Here is a 22,499-nt window from a genome sequence, read left to right on the forward strand (position 1 = left end):
ACGGCGCATGTGACAAATACAATTTGATTTGAAGGCGTAGAAGGCCCTCATTGTTCCCCACTGTGTTTGGGTAAGTAATAATTTGTGGAATGGCTCTCTTTGACCTCAGCATACATTTTTCACCATTCTGAATGTCTAAAGAATCCATATGTTCTTCTGAAATATGAATACAGAAATACTGGACATTTTTCACTCTTATGTTGGCGATTTGACAAAATTATAATCATGGTCTTCAATTGGACTCACATTTTTCTTGTGAAGGTCTTGACTCGGTATTGGACCCCTTGTCCCCTCCCGGAGAACACCGGTCCCCTTCCCGGTCTTGGTCTTGACTCAGTCTCGCCCCCCTCTGGCTATTGCTGGCTAACGCCTCTGTTCCGAAGCAAGCACCAGTTAGTCTTGAGCTAGCCTCGAGCTAGGCCCATCTCCCGACTAGCCGAAGAGGTATACCAGCTAATTCTTGGGCTACAACACCTCTTTTGCCAATTGGCCTGGACTCTTTATGGCCGACACGGAGCGCCGCCGATCCATCAAGAGTGGTCTGCTACGTAATTGTCCGATGTGGTTTTAACAGGATTCTCCGTTGCGATGTCGCCGAAGACCCATCTGCTATCCCCGGCCCGCTAGCTTTCTGAACGCCTTGTCTCCCGCTCGCCTAGCGTAGTAGCGACTACCGAACAGCTCCCTGACTAATCTATCGCTGCTCATTTTACCTTATGATCACTCGGCTACACATGCCTCTCCCTAATGTCAATATGCCTTGTCTACTGCTGTTTTGGCTAGTTATTATTGTTTTATTTCACTGTAGAGCCCCCAGTCCCGCTCAACATGCCTTAGATAGCTCTTTTGTTTCACCCCCCACACATGCGGAGACCTCACCTGGCTTAACTGGTGCCTCCAGAGACACAACCGCTCTCATCGTCACTCAATGCCTAGGTTTAGCCGTACCCTTATCCTACTCCTCCTCTGTTCCTCTGGTGATGTAGAGGTTAACCCAGGCCCTGTAGCTCCCAGCACTACACCTATTCCCCAGATGCTCTCATTTGTTGACTTCTGTAATCGTACAATCCTTGGTTTCATGCATGTTAACACCAGAAGCCTCCTCCATAAGTTTGTTTTAGCATCACTCCTCTGGACGGCTCTGACTTAGAATATGTGGACAACTACAAATATCTAGGTGTCTGGTTAGACCAGGGGTGGGCAAACTTTTTGACTCGCGGGCCACAATGGGTTCTAAAATTTGACAGAGGGGCCGGGCCAGGAGCATTTGGAGGGAGTGTTTGGGCCGGATATACTAAAGCATTAAATGTAGTGTGTGCAAACCTCATAGCACAGTAAGAACACTACAACCCAATTTATTAACTGTCTTTCAAATGTGAAAAATAGCCCTTATCAGTTAATAAATTTGTCTCAAGGAATATGCAAGATATGGCATTTACATACTATTTCGCCGCCCGTTCTTGTGTTGACTGCTTGCTAGCATAGTTTGCATGCTTCGTGGCAAAGTGACGGCTGATATTGTACTCTTTGAAAACCGCAACAGCTTCTTGGCATATCAGACATACAGCCGTTGATCGGACTTCAGTGAAGAAGTATTTTGTTGTCCACTCCTTATTAAACACTCGGCATTCGCTGTCCACTTTCCTTCTCTTTGGTCCGCTCATTTTCACAGAAGGGCTTAATGGTGACGTGAAACGAAGTGAAAATTAAAGTGAAATAAAGAGAAATACGCGCCACTCCAACAACGGTCAATGTGTTTTGAGTGCGCCATCTATTGGGGAAACGTGGGCATTGCAGGGAAAGGGGGAAAAAAGGAGGTTTTTACTATAATTTGGACAAGTTCGGCGGGCCGGATTAAAAAGCCTAACGGGCCGTATGTGGCCCGCGGGCCGTAGTTTGCCCATGTCTGGGTTAGACTGTAAACTCTTATTCCAGACTCACATAAACATCTCCAATCTAAAATTAAATTTAGATTCGGCTTCCTATTTCACAACAAAGCATCCTTCACTCATGCTGCCAAATATACCCTCGTAAAACTGACTATCCTACCGATCCTTGACTTCGGCAATGTCATTTACAAAATAGCCTCCATCACTCTACTCAGCAAAGTGGATGTAGTCTATCACAGTGCCATCTGTTTTGTCACCAAAGCCCCATATACTACCCACTACTGCAACCTATATACTCTCCTTGGCTGGCCTTTGCTACATATTCGTCGCCAAACCCACTGGCTCCAGGTCATCTATAAGTCTTTGCTAGGTAAAGCCCCGCCTTATCTCAGCTCACTGGTCACCACAGCAACACCCACCCATAGCACGTGCTCCAGCAGGTATATTTCACTGGTCATCCCCAAAGCCAACACTTCCTTTGGCCGTCTTTTCTTCCAGTTCTCTGCTGCCAATGACTGGAACGAATTGCAAAAATCACTGAAGCTGGAGACTTATATCTCCGTCTCTAACTTTAAGCATCAGCTGTCAGAGCAGCTTACCGATCACTGTACCTGTATACAGCCCATCTATAAATAGAACACTCAACTACCTCATCCCCATATTGTTATTCTTTTTTTGTTGTTGCTCTTTTGCACCCCAGTATCTTTACTTGCACATTATCATCTGCACATTTATCACTCCAGTGTTAATGCTAAATTGTAATTATTTCACCACTATGGCCTATTTCTTGCCTTAACTCCCTAATCTTACTAAATTTGCACACACTGTACATGGATTTTTCTATTGTGTTGACTGTACGTTTGATTATCCCATGTGTAACTCTGTGTTGTTGTTTTTGTCGCACTCATTTGCTTTATCTTGGCCTGGTTGCAGTTGTAAATAAGAACTTATTCTCAACTGGCCTACCTGGTTAAATAAAGGTGAAATAAAATAAATAAATAAAATTGGGGAGGATGGCTGGAGTGCAATAAGTGGAATGGTATCAAATACATCAAACGCGTGGTTTCCATGTGTTTGATGAAATTCCATTTGCTCCATTACAGCCATTATTATGAGCCATCCTCCCCTCAGCAGCCTCCACTGGTGTGCGTGTCATGTGACATGAACGTGTCAGCAGTTTGATGCCTTCTAAAAAACTAGTCCCCGTTAATTCATGGCGGTATTTTATGGGCTAGGGAGATGTTAAGTGACTTGGTGAAAGGTATCAGTAGCCTCACTAAGCTTAATTTTGACATGAATCAGTCCCCATAGGCATGAATCAGAATCACTCCCATTAAAACAGTACCCGACAAACTGGGTGAAGGACACTGTCTACTGCTGTAGCCCTCGCTTCTTCTTTTGTGGGGTTTGTCGGCGGTTGGCATCCAACTGGTACCTACTGTACTGCTGCGCCCCTATCTCTCGGCTATTGTAGTTTAAACATTTACCAATATAAGTATAAAGGGGTTCCTGCAGATGCAGGAATTGCGGGCTGCAATTGCACATTTCTCAGAAGCGAATGGTTTCCACTAAATAGCATAGCCACAAAGTCACATTTGGCTATATCGTAAAAATGCTTTTTAAAAAATGTGCTTTTTGTCTTAATTTCAGGTTAGAGTTACGCATAATGTCAGTAGTGTGGTTAAATAACGAAGAGACATTTTAAAAATAGGCGGAGTTTATAACTTTGTGGCTGTGTTAACTAGTGACGACCGAAGCGAATCAGGCAACTGTAGAATTCAACATGGCTGCCTTGCACTGTTGTTTTCAACTCAGAAGCGGATAGCTTTTCACTATCTAAATCCAGAGAGAAATACAATTTCGTAGTCTGGGCCTCTCAAGCAGACCGCAATGTCTCAGTGCGTACAGTCTGTGCAGGAGTTCATCCAGGACTCGTTTGTTCCGATGGTGGCTGTCCTGTGCAGCGAAGATGCGGAAAAAGTGACTCGTAAAAACAACCTTAATTTCTCGGAGCTGTTAAGACCTTTCTGCCGGCTAACCTCCGAAGGTAAGGGCTTTTATACACAACAACTTGAAGTTTTCATGCTAGAACTTCCACATTACACAAGGGGAATCTAAAATGAAGCTATTGCGCCATTTTTGTGTGTTTTATGTCCACAGCTAGCTACTTATCATTAACGTAGCATGTTATCCTAGCCAGCTAAGCTCGCTAACGTTAGCTAAACTACCTAGCTAGTTACACTCCACAGCTACTGCCGTCACTTTGTCAGTCAAGTGACAGGAATGGCTAACCAGTAACAGATGTGGTGCTGAAACAGAGGCCTTTGTCTTGTTTCTTCAATGTGTCACCCGATAGGACACGATATGTCCGCTATTGTCGTACGTCTGCAACCGTTTTGGGTGTCTTTGCAGCTAATGCCGTTAGCAAAGAAGGCTTCCTGGTGTCAAAGGGCTGGGAAGAGGCCCACCTAGACTAACGTTAAGTGGGACTGGCAGGGACGTGGGAGTTAAACATCGCCTGTCATACTAAGTTGTTTAGCTGCAACTTGAAAGTAGAAAGTCTGCTTTCTATCTTAACCAATTTCAAAAGTGCTTAGCCAGCTAACAGCCAGTCACCTTGTTGGACAGTGTCACTGACTGAACAACGCCCGACCATATTTGACATACCGTACGCTAAAAAGCTGGCTAACAGGAGGAAGATGGAGTCTGAGACAGAGATGGCCATTCAGTTGAACTTGGATTAAGCAGCTACAGTTGAAGTCGGAAGTTTACATACACTTAGGTTGGAGTCATTAAAACTCGTTTTTCAACCACTCCACACATTTCTTGTTAACAAACTATAGTTTTGGCAAGTAGGTTAGGACAACTACTTTGTGCATGACAAGTCATTTTTCCAATAATTGTTTACATTCAGATTTTCACTGATAATTCACTGTATCACAATTCCAGTGGGTCAGAAGTTTACATACACTAAATTGACTGTGCCTTTAAACAGCTTGGACAATTCCAGAAAATGATGACATGGCTTTAGAAGCTTCTGATAGGCTAATTGACATAATTTGAGTCATTTGGAGGTGTACCTGTGGATGTATTTCAAGGCCTACCTTCAACCTCAGTGCTTCTTTGCTTGACATCATGGGAAAATCAAAAGAAATCAGCCAAGACCTGAGGAAACAAAATTGTAGACCTCCACAAGTCTGGTTCATCCTTGGGAGCAATTTTAAAACGCCTGAAGGTACCACATTCATCTGTACAAACAATAGTACGGAAGTATAAACACCATGGGACCAGGCAGCCGTCATCCTGCTCAAGGAGGTTCTGTCTCCTAGAGATGAACGTACTTTTGGTGCAAAAAGTGCAAATCAATCCCAGAACAACAGCAAAGGAACTTGTGAAGATGCTGTAGGAAACGGGTACAAAACAGTATCTATATCCACAGTAAAACGAGTCCTATATCGACATAACTTGAAAGGCCGCTCAGCAAGGAAGAAGCCACTGCTCCAAAACCGCCATAAAAAAGCCAGACTACGGTTTGCAACTGCACATGGGTACAAAGATTGTACTTTTTGGAGCAATGTCCTCTGGTCTGATGAAACAAATATAGAACTGTTTGGCCATAAAGACCATCGTTATGTTTGGAGGAAAAAAGGGGAGGCTTGCAAGCCGACGAGCACCATCCCAACCGTGAAGCACGGGGGTGGCAGCATCATGTTGTGGGGGTGCTTTGCTGCAGGAGGGACTGGTGCACTTCACAAAATAGATGGCATCATGAGAAAGGAAAATTATGTGGATATATTGAAGCAACATCTCAAGACATCAGTCAGGAAGTTTAAGCTTGGTTGCAAATGGGTCTTCCAAATGGACAATGACCCCAAGCATACTTCCAAAGTTGTGGCAAAATGGCTTAACTTCTCTGGGATATGTGGGGCCAAAGCCAGTAAAAATGCAGAGCGCCAAATTCAAATAAATTACTATAAAAATCAAACTTTCATTAAATCACACATGAAAAATACCAAATTAAAGCTACACTGGTTGTGAATCCAGCCAACATGTCAGAATTCAAATAGGCTTTTCGGCAAAAGCAAACGATGCTATTACCTGAGTTAGCACCATAGTAAACAAAGAGAGAGAAGCATATTTCAACCCCGCAGGCGCGACACAAAACGCAGAAATAAAAATATAATTCATGCCTTTGACGAGCTTCTGTTTTTGGCACTCCAATATGTCCCATAAACATCACAAATGATCTTTTTGTTAGATTAATTCCGTCGATATCTTTCCAAAATGTCCATTTATTTGGCGCGTTTGATCCAAAAAAACACCGGTTCCAACTTGTGAAACGTGACTACAAAATATCTCAAGTGACCTGTAAACTTTGCCAAAACATTTCAAACTACTATTGTAATACAACTTTAGGTATTTTTTAACGTAAATAATCGATAAAATTGAAGACGGGATGATCTGTGTTCAATACAGGATTAAAACAAACTGTAGCTAGCTTTCTGGTCACGCGCCTCTAACAAACAGTACACAACAAGTGACCCTCGTTGAAGATGGCCTAACTTCTTCATTACACAAAGGAAAAACCCTCAACCAATTTCTAAAGACTGTTGACATCCAGTGGAAGCGGTAGGATCTGCAAGAAGGTCAATTAGAAATCGGTATTCCCAATGAAAATCCATTGAAAAGAGTGACCTCAAAAAAAAAAAAAAAACTAACCTGAATGGTTTGTCCTCGGGGTTTCGCCTGCTAAATAAGTTCTGTTATACTCAGACATGATTAAAACAGTTTTAGAAACTTCAGAGTGTTTTCTATCCAAATCTACTAATAATATGCATATCTTATCTTCTGGGGATGAGTAGCTGGCAGTTGAATTTGGGTATGCTTTTCATCCAAATGTGAAAATGCTGCCCCCTATCCTAGAGAAGTTAAGGACAACAAAGTCAAGCTATTGGAGTGGCCACCACAAAGCCCTGACCTCAATCCTATAGAAAATTTGTGGGCAGAACTGAAAAAGCGTGTGCGAACAAGGAGGCCTACAAACCTGACTCAGTTACACCGGCCCTGTCAGGAGGAATGGGCCAAAATTCACCCAACTTATTGTGGGAAGCGTGTGGAAGGCTACTCAAAGCGTTTGACCCAAGTTAAACAATTTAAAGGCAATGCTACCAAATACTAATTGAGTGTATGTAAACTTCTGACCCACTGGGAATGTGATGAAATAAATAAATCATTCTCTACTATTATTCTGACATTTCACATTCTTACAATAAAGTGGTGATCCTAACTGACCTAATACATGGCATTTTTACTTGGATTAAATGTCAGGAATTGTGAAACTGAGTTCAAATGTATTTGGCTAAGGTGTATGTAAACTTCCGACTTTAACTGTCCTTGTATTAGTAATTTGGCTTAGTGCTAGTTTACCAAATGCCAGGTTACTCATGGTCTGACAATGAAATGTCCTGGCTACCTTACTCTTTATGCAATCTAGCTAGCTAGTTAGCTATGTAGTTTCCAACTGATATCCATAGCTACCATATAGTCTTGCTACAAAGGCCTAGCAACCACATCCATAGCTACCGTGTTTCTTTTTGCTATGGCTCATGTGAAATTGGAAAACTGTCGTGTTTTGGAATAAACAAGACTGGGTTTTAATCATCAGGCTATGATAAAATCACATCCATTATAGTCACTGACCTGTAATAACCCAGGTTGTCTTATAATTACCCCTTTCGGGCCTCCCGAGTGGCGCAGTGGTCTAAGGCACTGCCCATAGGTAAAATAATAAATAAATAAAAATAACCCTCATGTACATTAGATTTGTGGAATGCATAGTTTACATATTCTGCTCAAGAGGAGTTGGATTAGGGGTTTCCTATTGTCCTCCTGCACCTGTCTATCCAGAAGGTCAGTCAGCCCTACATTACAGCACGGTTGTCACAGCTGCCTGTAGAGCAACAGACTTACTAACAATTTAGTAGCTGGTGTTGATGTGTGTATTCTGGGGGAAATTCCTCGAATTAGAGATGTTACTCCCGCAAACAGGTTGTGGCATTCTCACAAAAATTGCTTACAGAGATTTTGCTTTTCAGTGGTGTGTATGTGTGTGCCTGCTTTTCAGTCAAATGTAATTTCTGTAGGAATGTTTCCAAATTGTTGACAGGCCAGACAGACTTAGAGGAGGACACAAAACGCTTCTCTTCGCTATGGAGAAGTGCCATAAGAGTTAGGCTACATGACCACTTGAATGTGAGTGTATGCTTTGATGTCCGGCTGTCCAAACATGCTGCCTCATGATAATGTTCTTACTGCATGAAGTTGTATGGACGCTGTTTCTGTGGATCCTTCATGCAGTAGTCATAAGTAGTTGGGTGTTTTATATCACCTTAATTTAGTCTCACATCCACGTCTCTTCACACGTTTAGCATCATCCCCCTCTTTTGTTAAAATTTCGAATGATTTTCTTAATTTGACTGTCTGTGTATCTGAAAGGAAAAAGGAGATGCACACTTCAATCAATGCTCTCATGTGGTTTATTGGTGACATATGAATAACCTATATTTTCTCATGTCCAGCTCAAAGACATATGATGTGTGATTGTGCGTATGTAGCCTAACCTTTTCCCATACGGGTCTCTCAATAGGTCACATGAGGGACCCTAACAATCAGATGCAGGTGGTGAAGAACCTTCGCATCAGTGTCAACAATGTGGTGACACGCCCGTCTGTCCCCACCGCCGGAGTCCATAGTCCCGCCCAGCGACGGCTGCTCAGCGAGGTGGTGTCGGCATGCCAACCAGCAGAGGGGGGTGTGGCCAATGTCATCACCGCCGGAGACTATGACCTTAATATTAGTGGTGAGTAATTTGGACAGCGAAAGAAGGGGATGAGTGTGACATGGGTAAAGGATGGAGTGTTTAATGAGTTGTAGGAATGTAGTGTTTATTGATGATGAATGTGAGACTTGTCCTGTAGTTTCATAGACTGTCCTGCAGATGGCAGCAGACACTCGGGAGAGAGGCATGACTGTAGGGATTTACTTTAAAATAAATTGTTTTCCAGACAGACAATAACAGCAAACATATTGCAATATGGGAGTGATTTCCATGTTCATTTTGTAATTTATGAACTTCTCTCGTTTTATTTTCTCTTCTCTTGACCTGGACGACCCTTGGGTAAGAGCCTACTTCAACCTCTGTCCTCTAACCTACAACGTTACAGGTCAAGCCGTTTGACAGTGGAACAGAAATATCCCTAAACACTTTTAGTTACCTGAAATTTAGTTCAGAGAAATGCTTTTTGCAGGACATATTATTTTTCAGTGTATATAGCTAGGTTTCCATCCAATTGGCGACAGATTTTCATGCAGATATTCACACATCTGCATAAAAACAATATGCACATTTTCCCACCAGAGATGTGTTTCCAGCAAATTGACTTGTTGCAGATAAAAGGCTGTGTGAGGTGACAGTGCACATAAAAATAACTTTTGTAGTTCAATTCCCATGTATCGAGAAAAAAACCACAGGTTAAATGGGTTTCCATCTCATTTTCAAATCTACTGATGGTTTTAACACAAATATGCCAACTCTGGTATTGGCACGTGTGCTCAAGCCAACAGCTGGCAGATACAGTGCGGGTATAGCCTACATGATGATACTATGGACAAAGGAGTTAAATAATTTTTAATTGTCAAGTGGCAGCCAAGCATTGATCATCATATCACCAGAATAAGACCCTTGATATTTATTAGAAAGGAGCATCAAGCTCATTACTTTTCACATTCACCACCCTGTGAAGTTCATAACTTATTTCATCTGTAGCCTAATAAACTGCATGCTTTTCCGAGTCGTAGTTGGAGAGCCACACATGTCATCGCATGACTCCAAATTTACTTCGATATGATGGTTGTTATATTCAATATTTGCGCGTAAGAGTTAACAACTCCATTTCTTGCATAATTCATTTTACCAACAAGAAAAGATCCCACCGTGTCTAGCGTATTTTGTTTTGTGGACATTTGGAAAGTTGAACAGCAACATTTGCTGTTTCCATCAGGCCTGTCGTAATGTTTAAAAAACATTCTTTTTATCCAGCATGTACTTTGCTCACAATAATGTTGGATGAAAACGTGGTTCATTATATGAATACAGCCTAGAGAAATTTCAGGAAAGTTAATGGAGATTACTGTTACATTTTCACAAGGAATGACCTTTGGGTAGCAGTGCAGCAACTTTGTGGTGACTCTATCAAAGCGTGTGTTTCCCCCTGCTGGTCCACATCCACAAACCTCTCCAATCCACTCTATTTCTCCCATACTGTTAGTGGACCTTGCTTGGATCAAACAGCCTCCTCTAACCCTAACCTACAGTTAAGTCAACCCAACTATGGCTCTCCTATTTCTCCCTTTGACCTATGAATGGAGCATAGAAATGGTATGTTATGTCTTCACTGTTTTGTTTGAATCTAAACTGGAAGCTAAGCTTATGATTTGGGCTAACCTTTTTTCCAAGCTATCTATAGGTCACATTTGTAGGTCAAAGTGGAAGCCATGGTTGTGAGAATGACCCTCTCCAGCAGCACAGTCTCATATACTGCTGCTCTTCCCTGGTTTTCCCTACAGTGGTCAACTAGCTACAATGTGGTATCTACAATGTGATGTATACTATCTATGATATTGGTACTGTGGATGAGCTATGAGTGGTAAACATCAGTGGGAGATCCTGTACAGTTAATGGGATGTTGCTAACGCTAGTCCATGACTCTCTCCCCTCATCAGATCGCTCTGTTAAAGCTAGCGTCCCCTGGTACAGTGACTGGAGGGACACACTAACGGAACTCAGCACCTCCAAGCATTATACAGGTACCTGTACTCATCTCACCTGGCCTCACCCGACAACCTCACAATATCTATGTAGGGGGTGGCCCTACCTCTCCCCCTCTCTCCGTTCTTCTTTCTTTCCATAGCATAACTGTAGCAGACTGTCCTTCTCTCCTAACATCCTCCATTTTTATAATTGAAACTGGCCTATCCTTGGTTGGTATATTGGTTCTATTGTGTCAGGCAAGCTCAATCAAGCACAGCTAATGTATTTGAAATGGTTTCAAATATTATTTTAAACTGATGTATGAGCATTAGTAGCATATAACTCCTGTGTCCTTCTGTTCTCTCTCAATCAGCTTTAACCTGTGGTCCTCTCTGAAAAGTAAGGGATAGGAAATGATTATGGGTGACACATGGTTTGCTTGTTTGTAAACAAGGTACAAACTACGCTATTAAAAGTAACAACCAATCATTCAATGACTAATTTCAGGTTTGGCTAATTTGCCTTAGTACATATATGGCACTAAATGAATTGTGCAGGACAGTGGACACTAACAATTAAGTGTGAGTTATGCTTGTTTTGACTTGTCAAATTAATGTTTATTTAGGCCTTTGTTGCTACATTTTTCAAAAACAGACCTAGTGTTGTCACGATATGCAGATTTATTTTAATTTTATACTTCGATATCTAGTTTAGTATCATAATACTCATTACCAAAACGATACTGGAATGATACCATGGCAACAAAAAAAAGAAAACATATTAGCTAAAGTCACAGAATAACCACTGGGCTTAATTTTTTGAAACATTGAACAATATGTTGATAACTAGTAGAATAAATAGAATATATTCTATATTCAGTAAAAAAAATTGGGACAAATTTTATTTATCTGTTATTTTACCAGGTGAGTTGAACACATTCTCATTTACAGCAACGACCTGGGGAATAGTTACAGGGGAGAGGGGGATGAATGAGCCAGTTGTAAACTGGGGATTATTAGGTGACCATGATGGTTTGAGGGCCAGATTGGGAATTTAGCCAGGACACCGGGGTTAACACCCCTACTCTTACAATAAGTTCCATGGGATCTTTAATGACCACAGAGAGTCAGGATTCCCGTTTAACATCCCATACGAAAGACGGCACCCTACACAGGGCAGTGTCCCCAATCACTGCCCTAGGGCATTGGGATATTTTTTAGACCAGAGGAAAGAGTGCCTCCTACTGGCCTTCCAACACCTCTTCCAGCAGCATCTGGTCTCCAATCCAGGTACTGACCAGGACCAACCCTGCTTAGCTTCAGAAGCAAGCCAGCAGTGGAATGGCAAGAATATCAAAAAAAATTATTATGCAAACCCATGTATGAGACTCCGAGCATACAAAATTATTTTACATTTTTGTGTTTTAAAACTTTTGAAATATAATTTGATACATATCAGGGTTAATTTTCTCATCTATGGCCATAATATTGGGTCAAATGACATTCTTTAGATCTAGGATTCATTACAGCTAAATATTTTGATGTATTAAATTAATAGTTACAAAACAACAAACACTTTGAAGCTACTTTCTGAAGCTTCTATATTGTAATAGTCTACACGCAATAGAAATACAATGGAAGTTACACAGCATAGTACATTTCACTTCCCAGGGTGCAATACTCCGCCCAGGGCTGCTGGCTGGCTAGTGGCTACTGCTAGCAAGCCCAGTCTAACGCAAAGTAGTCTAAATATATTGCTGTCAAGTTATGAGTGCATTTCACATGATTTTTGGCTTGTGTAATCATATTATAATTCTCACATGAATGTCATGCTGAATATAGGCAGGTAGCCTAGTGGTTAGAGCGTTGGACTTGTAACTGAAAGGTTGCAAGATCAAATCCCAGAGCTGATAAGGTAAAAATCTGTCGTTCTGCCCCTGAACAAGGCAGCTAACCCACTGTTCCTAGGCCGTCATTGTAAATAAGAATTTGTTCTTAACTGACTTGCCTAGTTAAATAAAGCTAAACAATTATTATTATTATTTTTTTGTCGTTTTAGAATGTTGATCTATGATCTCTCGCTTGCTTTTCAAAAGTTGCTTGCACTGTATGCATAAGCGCAGCCTGGCTAGCTACTGCCCCCTTGAAAAGAGTCAGACAAATTACAAGACAGACTCAATCCTCTCAATTGGCATATGACGTGAGACACATTTGACAGATGTACCTAAAGTAACACAAATTCTGGTACCAAACCGTTTTTCATGTTCTAGTATCGAAAAAGTACTGAAGTTTCGGTATATACCGTGCAACACTAGACTGACCTCTGGTGGCTTTAGATTCCCTTTCTCATGATTTATCTGCCATACAATGATTCATGTAAATGTCTTGCTGCGTAATCTCTTTGGAAAATGGACTGGAGCCGTGCCCAGGGGTTTATAGGTTAATCTTCCTCATTGTGCTGTTGTGCCTGTGTTCTACTATAGTAAATGTACTGCTATATAACCAAATTATTATTGTTTTACTGGCAGTCTTGGTTTAAAGTTTCTCCATCCATATTCAGATTGAATCTAAGATTGAATGGTCTCTTTTGATTTGATTGTTGCTTCTTGCTGTACTATTTATTTAGGCCTATATTTTTGTAGAGCTGACGAGAAGAGCTGTCCTCTGTCCAAAAATATACATGGGTCGGTTTTGGCTTCCATGCATAGAGCGAGACACCGGCAGCTCTGTACAGTTCACTTATCAGTTGATCTAGTCCAAACACACAGTCTGCTGTGTTTGTCTTGTGAAGAGCGAGAGAACCAGAGATGGTGGAATTACCAGGATGTATTCATTAGGGCACACCTTTTAAAGATCACGAGAGCTTCTTATTGGACGAGTTCTGATAGTGTTGTCTGCATACTGACTCCGGTACTATTTCCTCACTCTCATCCAGGTGTTACGTTACATAGGTGTCTACACTTGCTTTGATCCTCATTGTCCTGTCAACATTACTGCCTGAAGCTGGTTGTTCTTCTGACAATACTGGGTGTATCTCTTGATGACAAATATAGTCTGCAATAAGCAGCAAGATGCTCTCTGCATCTCAATGGGGTTTAGGATAAAAGAAGAATTGAGTGCTGGTAAAATCCTTCTCTTTCATCTGGCTAATCATTCATTTATTTCTCTCCCTGAGTATCATTTGTTGCAGCTACACAATCAGTGTGTGTATGTCAATTCCCAGCCTCTCTTGTCTGGTTGAGCTGGGTGTGTATAGACCTCTCAGCAGCGCCCCTGGGTGTAGGCTTCAGGTGGTCTCTGTGCAGCTCCACTCTCTCAGGGTTGTGTTGCATGGAGGTGAGGTGAGGTTAGGTTAGAGTGATGTTCTTGCTCTCATTTTGTTGTTGTCTTCTCTCCAGCCACGACTCCCTGGTTTGAGGCGTACAGGGAGAGCTTCCTCCAGTCAATGCCTGCCTCTGACCATGAGTTCCTCAACCACTACCTCGCCTGTATCCTTCTCTGCTTCAACATACTACAATAAACACTATGATCATGATAAATCAAATCTCAAAATCAAATCATTTCTAGGTAACAATTAAGTACCTGACTGTTTATTTTTTTATTACAACAAATTATATATTACCAGTGTGATCATATACAGTGCAATCGGAAAGTATTCAGACCCCTTCCCTTTTTCCACATTTTGTTACGTTACAGCCTTATTCTAAAATTGATTAAGTTAAAACAAATCCTCATCAATTTACACAATGCCCCATAGTGACAAAGTGAAAACAGGTTTTTAGAAATTTTTGCAAATGTATTAAATCTTATAAACAGAAATAACTTATTTACATAAGTATTTAGACCCTTTGCTATGAGACTGGAAATTTGAGCTCCGGTGTATCCTGTTTCCATTGATCGTCCTTGAGATGTTTCTACAACTTGATTGGAGTCCACCTGTGGTAAATTCAATTGATTGGACATGATTTGGAAAGGCACACAACCTGTCTATATAATGTCCCACAGTTGACAGTGCATGTCAGAGCAAAAACTAAGCCATGAGGTCGACGGAATTGTCCATAGAGCTCCGAGACAGGATTGTGTCGAGGGACAGTTCTGGGGAAGTGTCTGCAGCATTGAAGGTCCCCAAGAACACAGTGGCCTCCATTATTAAATGGAAGAAGTTTGTAACCACCAAGACTATTCTATTCTAGCTGGCTGCCTGGCCAACCTGAGCAATTGGGGGAGAAGCGCCTTAGTCAGGGAGGAGACCAAGAACTCGATGGTCACTCTGATAGAGCTCCAGAGTTCCTCTGTGGAGATGGGAGAAGGACAACCATCTCTGCAGCACTCCAGCAATCAGACCTTTATGGTAGAGTGGCCAGATAGAAGCCACTCCTCAGTAAAAGGCACATGACAGCCCGCTTGGAGTTTTCCTAAAGGACTCAGACCATGAGAAACAAGATTCTCTGGTCTGATGAAACCAAGATTGAACTCTTTGGCCTGAATGCCAAGGGTCATGTCTGGAGGAAACCTGGCGCCATCCCTACAGAGAAGCATGGTGGTGGTAGCATCATGCTGTGGGGATGTTTTTCAGCGGCAGGGACTAGGAGACTAGTCGGGATTGAGGGAAAGATGAACGGAGCAAAGTACGGAGATCCTTGATGAAAACCTGCTCCAGAGCACTCACGACTTCAGACTTCCAACAGATCTGTAGAGAAGAATGGTAGAAACTCCCCAAATACAGGTGTGCCAAGCGTGTAGCCTCATAACCAGGAAGACTCGAGGCTGTAATCGCTGCTAAAGGTGCTTCAGCAAGGTACACTGAAAGAGTGTGACTTCATATGTAAATGTCCTAGTTAATGTCAAACCTGTTTTTGCTTTATCATTATGGGGTATTGTTTGTAGATTGAGGGGGGAGGACGATTTAATCAATTTTTGAATCAGGTTGTAACATAACAAAATGTGGGAAAAGTCAAGGGGTCAGAGATAATGTGTTGAGCCTATAGCCTACTGCACAAATCTCAGAACTATTTTTAAAGGTCAAATGCAGCCGTTTATCTCAATATCAAATCAAAAGACGGTCTTTTCAAACAGCTCTTACACCAAAAGGGCATTATCATTTTTCAGTTTGTCCATCTGTCACTCCCCAGCTATTTCCCCTTCTCTAATTTCATCCTCTCTCCCCACCCTCCCTACTCATTATCTTCTCCTTTTGCTGCTCTCTCACTCTCCCCCCCACCTCTCTCTGGTTGTGGTTCCTTGACTGGTGCTCCTGCAGGTCTGTTGGTGGTGTCGTCCAGTGAGGCTGTACCAGTGGAGCAGTTCCTCAAGCTGTCTCAGGAGCAGCACAGGATCCAGCACAATGGAGAGTACACCAACCCCAAGTGGTTCATCCCCAACACACTCAAATACTACGTCCTCCTGCACGACATGAGCCAGGGGGAAGAACAGAGGTGGGCAATAGACGCGCACACACACTTGCATGCACACACAGTCGCGCTCTCTCGCGCTTGTCGTGGCAATTTCCTGTATTACCAAATGAGGAGAGTTATAAACCACACACCAGTCAGAGTTATACTTAAATTTAATCTTTAATCATATGAGCTTCAAAATCGCCCTTTTATTTTTTATTTTTTTTATTTCACCTTTATTTAACCAGGTAGGCTAGTTGAGAACAAGTTCTCATTTGCAACTGCGACCTGGCCAAGATAAAGCATAGCAGTGTGAACAGACAACAACACAGAGTTACACAGAGTTACACAGAGTTAAACAATAAACAAGTCAATAACATAGTAGGGGAAAAAAAGAGAATCTATATACAATGTGTGCAAAAGGCATGAGGAGGTAGGCAATAAATAGGCCATAGGAGCGAATAATTACAATTTAGCAGATTAACACTGGGGTGATAAATCATCAGATGATCATGTGCAAGTAGAGATACTGGTGTGCAAAAGAGCAGAAAAGTAAATAAATAAAAACAGTATGGGGATGAGGTAGGTAAATTGGGTGGGCTATATACCGATGGACTATGTACAGCTGCAGCGATCGGTTAGCTGCTCAGATAGCAGATGTTTAAAGTTGTTGAGGGAGATAAAAGTCTCCAACTCCAGAGATTTTTGCAATTCGTTCCAGTCGCAGGCAGCAGAGAACTGGAAGGAAAGGCGGCCAAATGAGGTTTTGGCTTTAGGGATGATCAGTGAGATACACCTGCTGGAGCGTGTGCTACGGGTGGGTGTTGCCATTGTGACCAGTGAACTGAGATAAGGCGGCGCTTTACCTAGCATAGCCTTGTAGATGACCTGGAGCCAGTGGGTCTGACGACGAACATGTAGCGAGGGCCAGCCGACTAGAGCATACAGGTCGCAGTGGTGGGTGGTATAAGGGGATTTGGTGACAAAACGGATGGCACTGTGATAAACTGCATCCAGTTTGCTGAGTAGAGTATTGGAAGCTATTTTGTAGATGACATCGAAGTCGAGGATCGGTAGGATAGGCAGTTTTACTAGGGTAAGTTTGGCGGTGTGAGTGAAGGAGGCTTTGTTGCGAAATAGAAAGCCGACTCTAGATTTGATTTTGGATTGGAGATGTTTGATATGAGTCTGGAAGGAGAGTTTGCAGTCTAGCCAGACACCTAGCTACTTATAGATGTCCACATATTCTAGGTCGGAACCATCCAAGGTGGTGATGCTAGTCGGGCGTGCGGGTGCAGGCAGCGACCGGTTGAAAAGCATGCATTTGGTTTTACTAGCGTTTAAGAGCAGTTGGAGGCCACGGAAGGAGTGTTGTATGGCATTGAAGCTCGTTTGGAGGTTAGATAGCACAGTGTCCAAGGAAGGGCCAGAAGTATACAGAATGGTGTCGTCTGCGTAGAGGTGGATCAGGGAATCGCCCGCAGCAAGAGCAACATCATTGATATATACAGAGAAAAGAGTCGGCCCGAGAATTGAACCCTGTGGTACCCCCATAGAGACTGCCAGAGGACCGGACAACATGCCCTCCGATTTGACACACTGAACTCTGTCTGCGAAGTAGTTGGTGAACCAGGCAAGGCAGTCATTAGAAAAACCGAGGCTACTGAGTCTGCCGATAAGAATATGGTGATTGACAGAGTCGAAAGCCTTGGCCAGGTCGATGAAGACGGCTGCACAGTACTGTCTTTTATCGATGGCGGTTATGATATCGTTTAGTACCTTGAGCCTTTGACTCTCAGATCAATTCAGTGTCTATAATGAATTCTGAGAGTCCCTACAAAAGAATACCAAGATCTTTTATAGCCAAGATACACCCCTCTCAACTTACATGACAGACCACAGATCTTAGGAACAGTTCACAAAGAAAGACTTTTACTTGAGAGAGGAGTATCCCATAGCCAGATAGCATTAGCTATAAATTATCGTTCAGTTTGGTCTCTAAGACGAGGTTCTAATCTCGTTCCTGGTACTTCATAGTACCAAAACATTACCTCATCCAAGGCATAACTCAATTGTCAACTCTATCTCAAGTAAAACCCCCTATTCTCCCCACTCCTGGACAAGCTCACTGAGGGGAGTGACTTGCGCACAGACATTGTGGAGCCAAGAGATAATTGGTTCCCCCTTAATCATCCCTTCACATGGTTTAACAGATACATTCACATATGAAGACAATCCTGACCTCTCCCCTCTCTGGGCCCCAAGTGACTTTTCCCTAGCTGAGAAGGGAAAAGTGCAACTGCCAACAGTATAGTCCAAAGGGAGACATTCTAATGACAAGTATCTCACATAAGCATATTATGTAAATAAAACATCTTATTTATCTATGTTACCCAACTAATTCTGATTCATCCCCCACTCGCGCTCTCTCGCGCTCTCTCGACAGCCAAGTCTATGACCTCAGCTCTTCTCTGTGTGTGTGTGGCCCTCTGCATCATTAGACCAAAAGCAGTAAAGAGGAGGGTGTTGATTCTGTTCCCCACCGGCAGTTATGGATTCCTTTCATTTTTACCAGTACACAACCTTGAATTAAAACCTCATTATTAGCACAACCTTGATGCATGAACGAACCAAGGGATGATTCATGTGGATTGAGAATGTATTTTTATAATAAAATTATGGCGGGATGTAAATCATTTTATTTTATTTTACTGTCTGTAAAAATATGGCCAGAGGCTGTTAACTGGTTGGGTTAAGTAGTAGTAGCTTTTCAAAAAAAAATCTGAGTCTATGGATTCGTCTCCGTCCATTCCTACGTTTAAAAAATGACTATAGGGGGGGAGACTATAGATCTGTCTCTGTACGTATGTTAGTCACATGATATCTCAGACACCACTGGCCTGACTTTGACAAACTTTGGGGAATGATGTGGCTGCCATGGACAGTATAGAACAAGAAGGCCCGCACACTTTTAAAGCTCCCAGTTCACCACTTTATTGACAATGTTTCCATCCAAAACGGATCTTCGTCAGGTCAAACAAACTGAGTGCTCACATCCCAAAATATACACGTTTCACCTCATATGACCATTTCGGACATGACGCATGGTGGGTGCAAAAACAATTTGTATCTGTAATAATTGAATAACAATGAGATGTGTACATGTAGTAGTTCCAGAAAATATATATATACACTGCTCAAAAAATAAAGGGAACACTTAAACAACACAATGTAACTCCAAGTCAATCACACTTCTGTGAAATCAAACTGTCCACTTAGGAAGCAACACTGATTGACAATAAATTTCACATGCTGTTGTGCAAATGGAATAGACAAAAGGTGGAAATTATAGGCAATTAGCAAGACACCCCCAATAAAGGAGTGGTTCTGCAGGTGGTGACCACAGACCACTTCTCAGTTCCTATGCTTCCTGGCTGATGTTTTGGTCACTTTTGAATGCTGGCAGTGCTTTCACTCTAGTGGTAGCATGAGACGGAGTCTACAACCCACACAAGTGGCTCAGGTAGTGCAGCTCATCCAGGATGGCACATCAATGCGAGCTGTGGCAAGAAGGTTTGCTGTGTCTGTCAGCGTAGTGTCCAGAGCATGGAGGCGCTACCAGGAGACAGGCCAGTACATCAGGAGACGTGGAGGAGGCCGTAGGAGGGCAACAACCCAGCAGCAGGACCGCTACCTCCGCCTTTGTGCAGTTACACTGGGTATATATATATCCATAGTTACCGTCTAGGACAGCCAACATTTGCACAATTACACTGATTGGCCCAATGGAGGCGTTATAGTAATCAACTGAACTTTTACTAAGCAAATCTCCTTTCCTGTTTGAGCTACAGTCATGAAATGGTGTACATATATGCAGCCCATCATAACAAGAAAGTTTCCCCATAAGGACCTATAAGCTCCGCCCATTGATTTCCAGCAAGGGGGATTTTTATTTAATTTTTTCTTCTCATTAATCCATGCAACATAAATAATTGGCCCACGGGGGGGAGGGGTGCTGCATCATTTGTGGGGGATGACATTTTTACTGTTTCACCTCACTGTAAACCAGTGGTCACCAACCGATCGACTGGCCGATCTCAAAGGCTTTCCTCGTCACCAAACATTCCTGTAAAAAGCCCAATGATAAAGCTTTACGTTCCTATTTTTTTTATTCGGTCTGCACTCTTTGTAGTAGGTGCACATGATTCAACGGCCCTGCACGCTGGTTAATTTAAGTGTTCCCGTTTTGAACCATTTCATGTGTCTGAAGGTACAAACTCTGCCTACCCGGTGCGGCCCGGAGAGCAAATCAAGTGCACCTGTCGGGCGACCGCTGGCTAATCTGATAGTTTGGATCTTCCACGAGCCTATAGCGAAGTTGATAGTCAACTCTACTAATTGAGATTTCAAAAAATTTTAAAAAACATGACTAGAGAGAGACTGTCAACGAATACAGCAAAGACCTGCTGTTTTCTTTGGGCGAGTTCCTGTTAAAGATTTGTCAGCACTGTCGACACTTCTATAAGCCATAAAACGCCCCCTCTATCCACTCACACTACAAAGTCTCGATAGGCTTGCGTTGTTATTAGTGGCTTGTCTTTCTAATTTCGAGGAGTATTTCATGTTCTCTGGTCATACGAGTAACAACATGAATTGGTGCATGAGTTAGAAATAAAGAAGTGTAACTTGAGTTTAGCCATCAGATGGAAGGTGGGGACCCCTTTTTGGTCAGTCAGCGGAGGGAGGAAGAGCAGATGGGACAGTGAGAGGCAGCCTCTCCGCTGCGCTCTTACACTCGTCCCCTCACACACTCTTTTTCTCTCTCCCTCCATCTGCTGAGATGCACCATCAGTCCAGTTTAATGAAAACACAAATGATTTACATTTGTCTCAAGTAATACAACAAATTATATATTACCAGTGTGATCATATATCTCATGTTTTGAAATATAATTTTTAAATAGTTTGAGATGAACAACATTGGCAAGGCAATTCAAGAATAGCCAATATGCAGTGATAATGTGTTGAACCTATAGCCTACTGCACAAACCTTATTAAAGGTCCAATGCAGCCGTTTTGATCTCAAAATCAAAAAAATTCTGCGGAACAAATAAGTACCATTTTTATTTTATTGTATTAAAAACTTGTTATGGCTGCATTCCCGGTAACGGGATCGATATGACAGCCAGTGAAAGTGCAGGACGCCAAATTCAAAAAACAATTCTCATAATTAAAATTCCTCAGACATACATGTGTCTTATACCATTTTAAAGGTAATCTTGTTGTTAATCCCACCAAAGTGTCCGATTTTTCAAATATGCTTTTCAGCGAAAGCACCACAAACGATTGTTAGGTCACACCAAACCACAATAAGCACAGACATTTTTCCAGCGAAAGATAGCAGTCACAAAAAGCAGAAATAGAGAGAAAATGAATCACTAACCTTTGATGATCTTCATCAGATGACACTCATAGGACTTCATGTTACACAATACATGTATGTTTTGTTTGATAAAGTTCATATTTATATCCAAAAATCTGAGTTTACATTGGCGCGTTACATTCACTAGTTCCAAAAACATCCAGTGATTTTGCATAGCCACATCGTTTCAACAGAAATACTCATCATAAATGTAGATGATAATACAAGTTATACACATGGAATTATAGATATACCTCTCCTTAATGCAACCGCTGTGTCAGATTTCAAAAAAACTTTACGGAAAAAGCAAACCATGCAATAATCTGAGACGGAGCTCAGAACAATAGTCAAATTAGCCGCCATGTTGGAGTCAGCAGAAACCAGAAATTACATGATAAATATTCCCTTACCTTTGATGATCTTCATCAGAATGCACTCCCAGGAATCTCAGGTCCACAATAAATGCTTGATTTTGTTCGATAATGTCCGTTATTTATGTCCAATTAGCTACTTTGGTTAGCGCGTTTGGTAAACAATTCCAAAGTCACAAAGCGCGTTCACTAAAACCTGACGAAATGTCCAAAAGTTCCGTAACAGTCAGTAGAAACATGTCAAACGATGTATTGAATCAATCTTTAGAATGTTGTTAACATACATCTTGAATAACGTTCTAACCGGAGAATTAGATTGACTTCAGATGAGCGATGGAACGGAGCTGCCTCTCATGTGAGCGCGCGTGGTCAAAGAATGTTCACCTCATGGCAGTGGTGACTCATTCTCCTCTCATTCAGCCCCCCTTCACATTAGAGTCATCAGACAAAGTTCTACAGACTGTTGACATCTAGTGGAAGCCGTAGGAAGTGAATACTCATTCATATCTCGCTGTGATTTCAATGGGATCTTGGTTGAAACTCGACCAGCCTCTGAATTTCCACTTCCTGTTTGGATTTTTTCTCAGGTTTTTGCCTGCCATATGAGTTATGTTATA

The 22,499-nt window shown here is 42.1% G+C and overlaps 1 protein-coding gene across 3 annotated transcripts in view; it reads left to right on the forward strand.

Annotated features, from left to right (window-relative positions):
• Positions 1-3,669: 3,669 nt before the first annotated feature.
• trappc8 (trafficking protein particle complex 8) overlaps positions 3,670-22,499 on the forward strand; it is a 109,076-nt gene continuing 90,246 nt past the window's right edge. For 2 of the 3 annotated variants that reach the window (XM_039002835.1, XM_039002837.1), the window contains exons 1-5: positions 3,670-3,936; positions 8,536-8,748; positions 10,671-10,754; positions 14,096-14,185; positions 15,958-16,132. In XM_039002835.1, coding sequence (XP_038858763.1) covers positions 3,780-3,936; positions 8,536-8,748; positions 10,671-10,754; positions 14,096-14,185; positions 15,958-16,132 — 719 coding nt within the window. In that variant the 5' untranslated portion in view covers positions 3,670-3,779. The remainder of the gene's footprint in view (positions 3,937-8,535; positions 8,749-10,670; positions 10,755-14,095; positions 14,186-15,957; positions 16,133-22,499) is intronic. The other variant, XM_039002836.1, reaches the window with a different exon arrangement.

Source organism: Salvelinus namaycush, chromosome 10 (assembly GCF_016432855.1).
Source record: "Salvelinus namaycush isolate Seneca chromosome 10, SaNama_1.0, whole genome shotgun sequence".
Classification (NCBI taxonomy): Eukaryota; Metazoa; Chordata; class Actinopteri; order Salmoniformes; family Salmonidae; genus Salvelinus; species Salvelinus namaycush.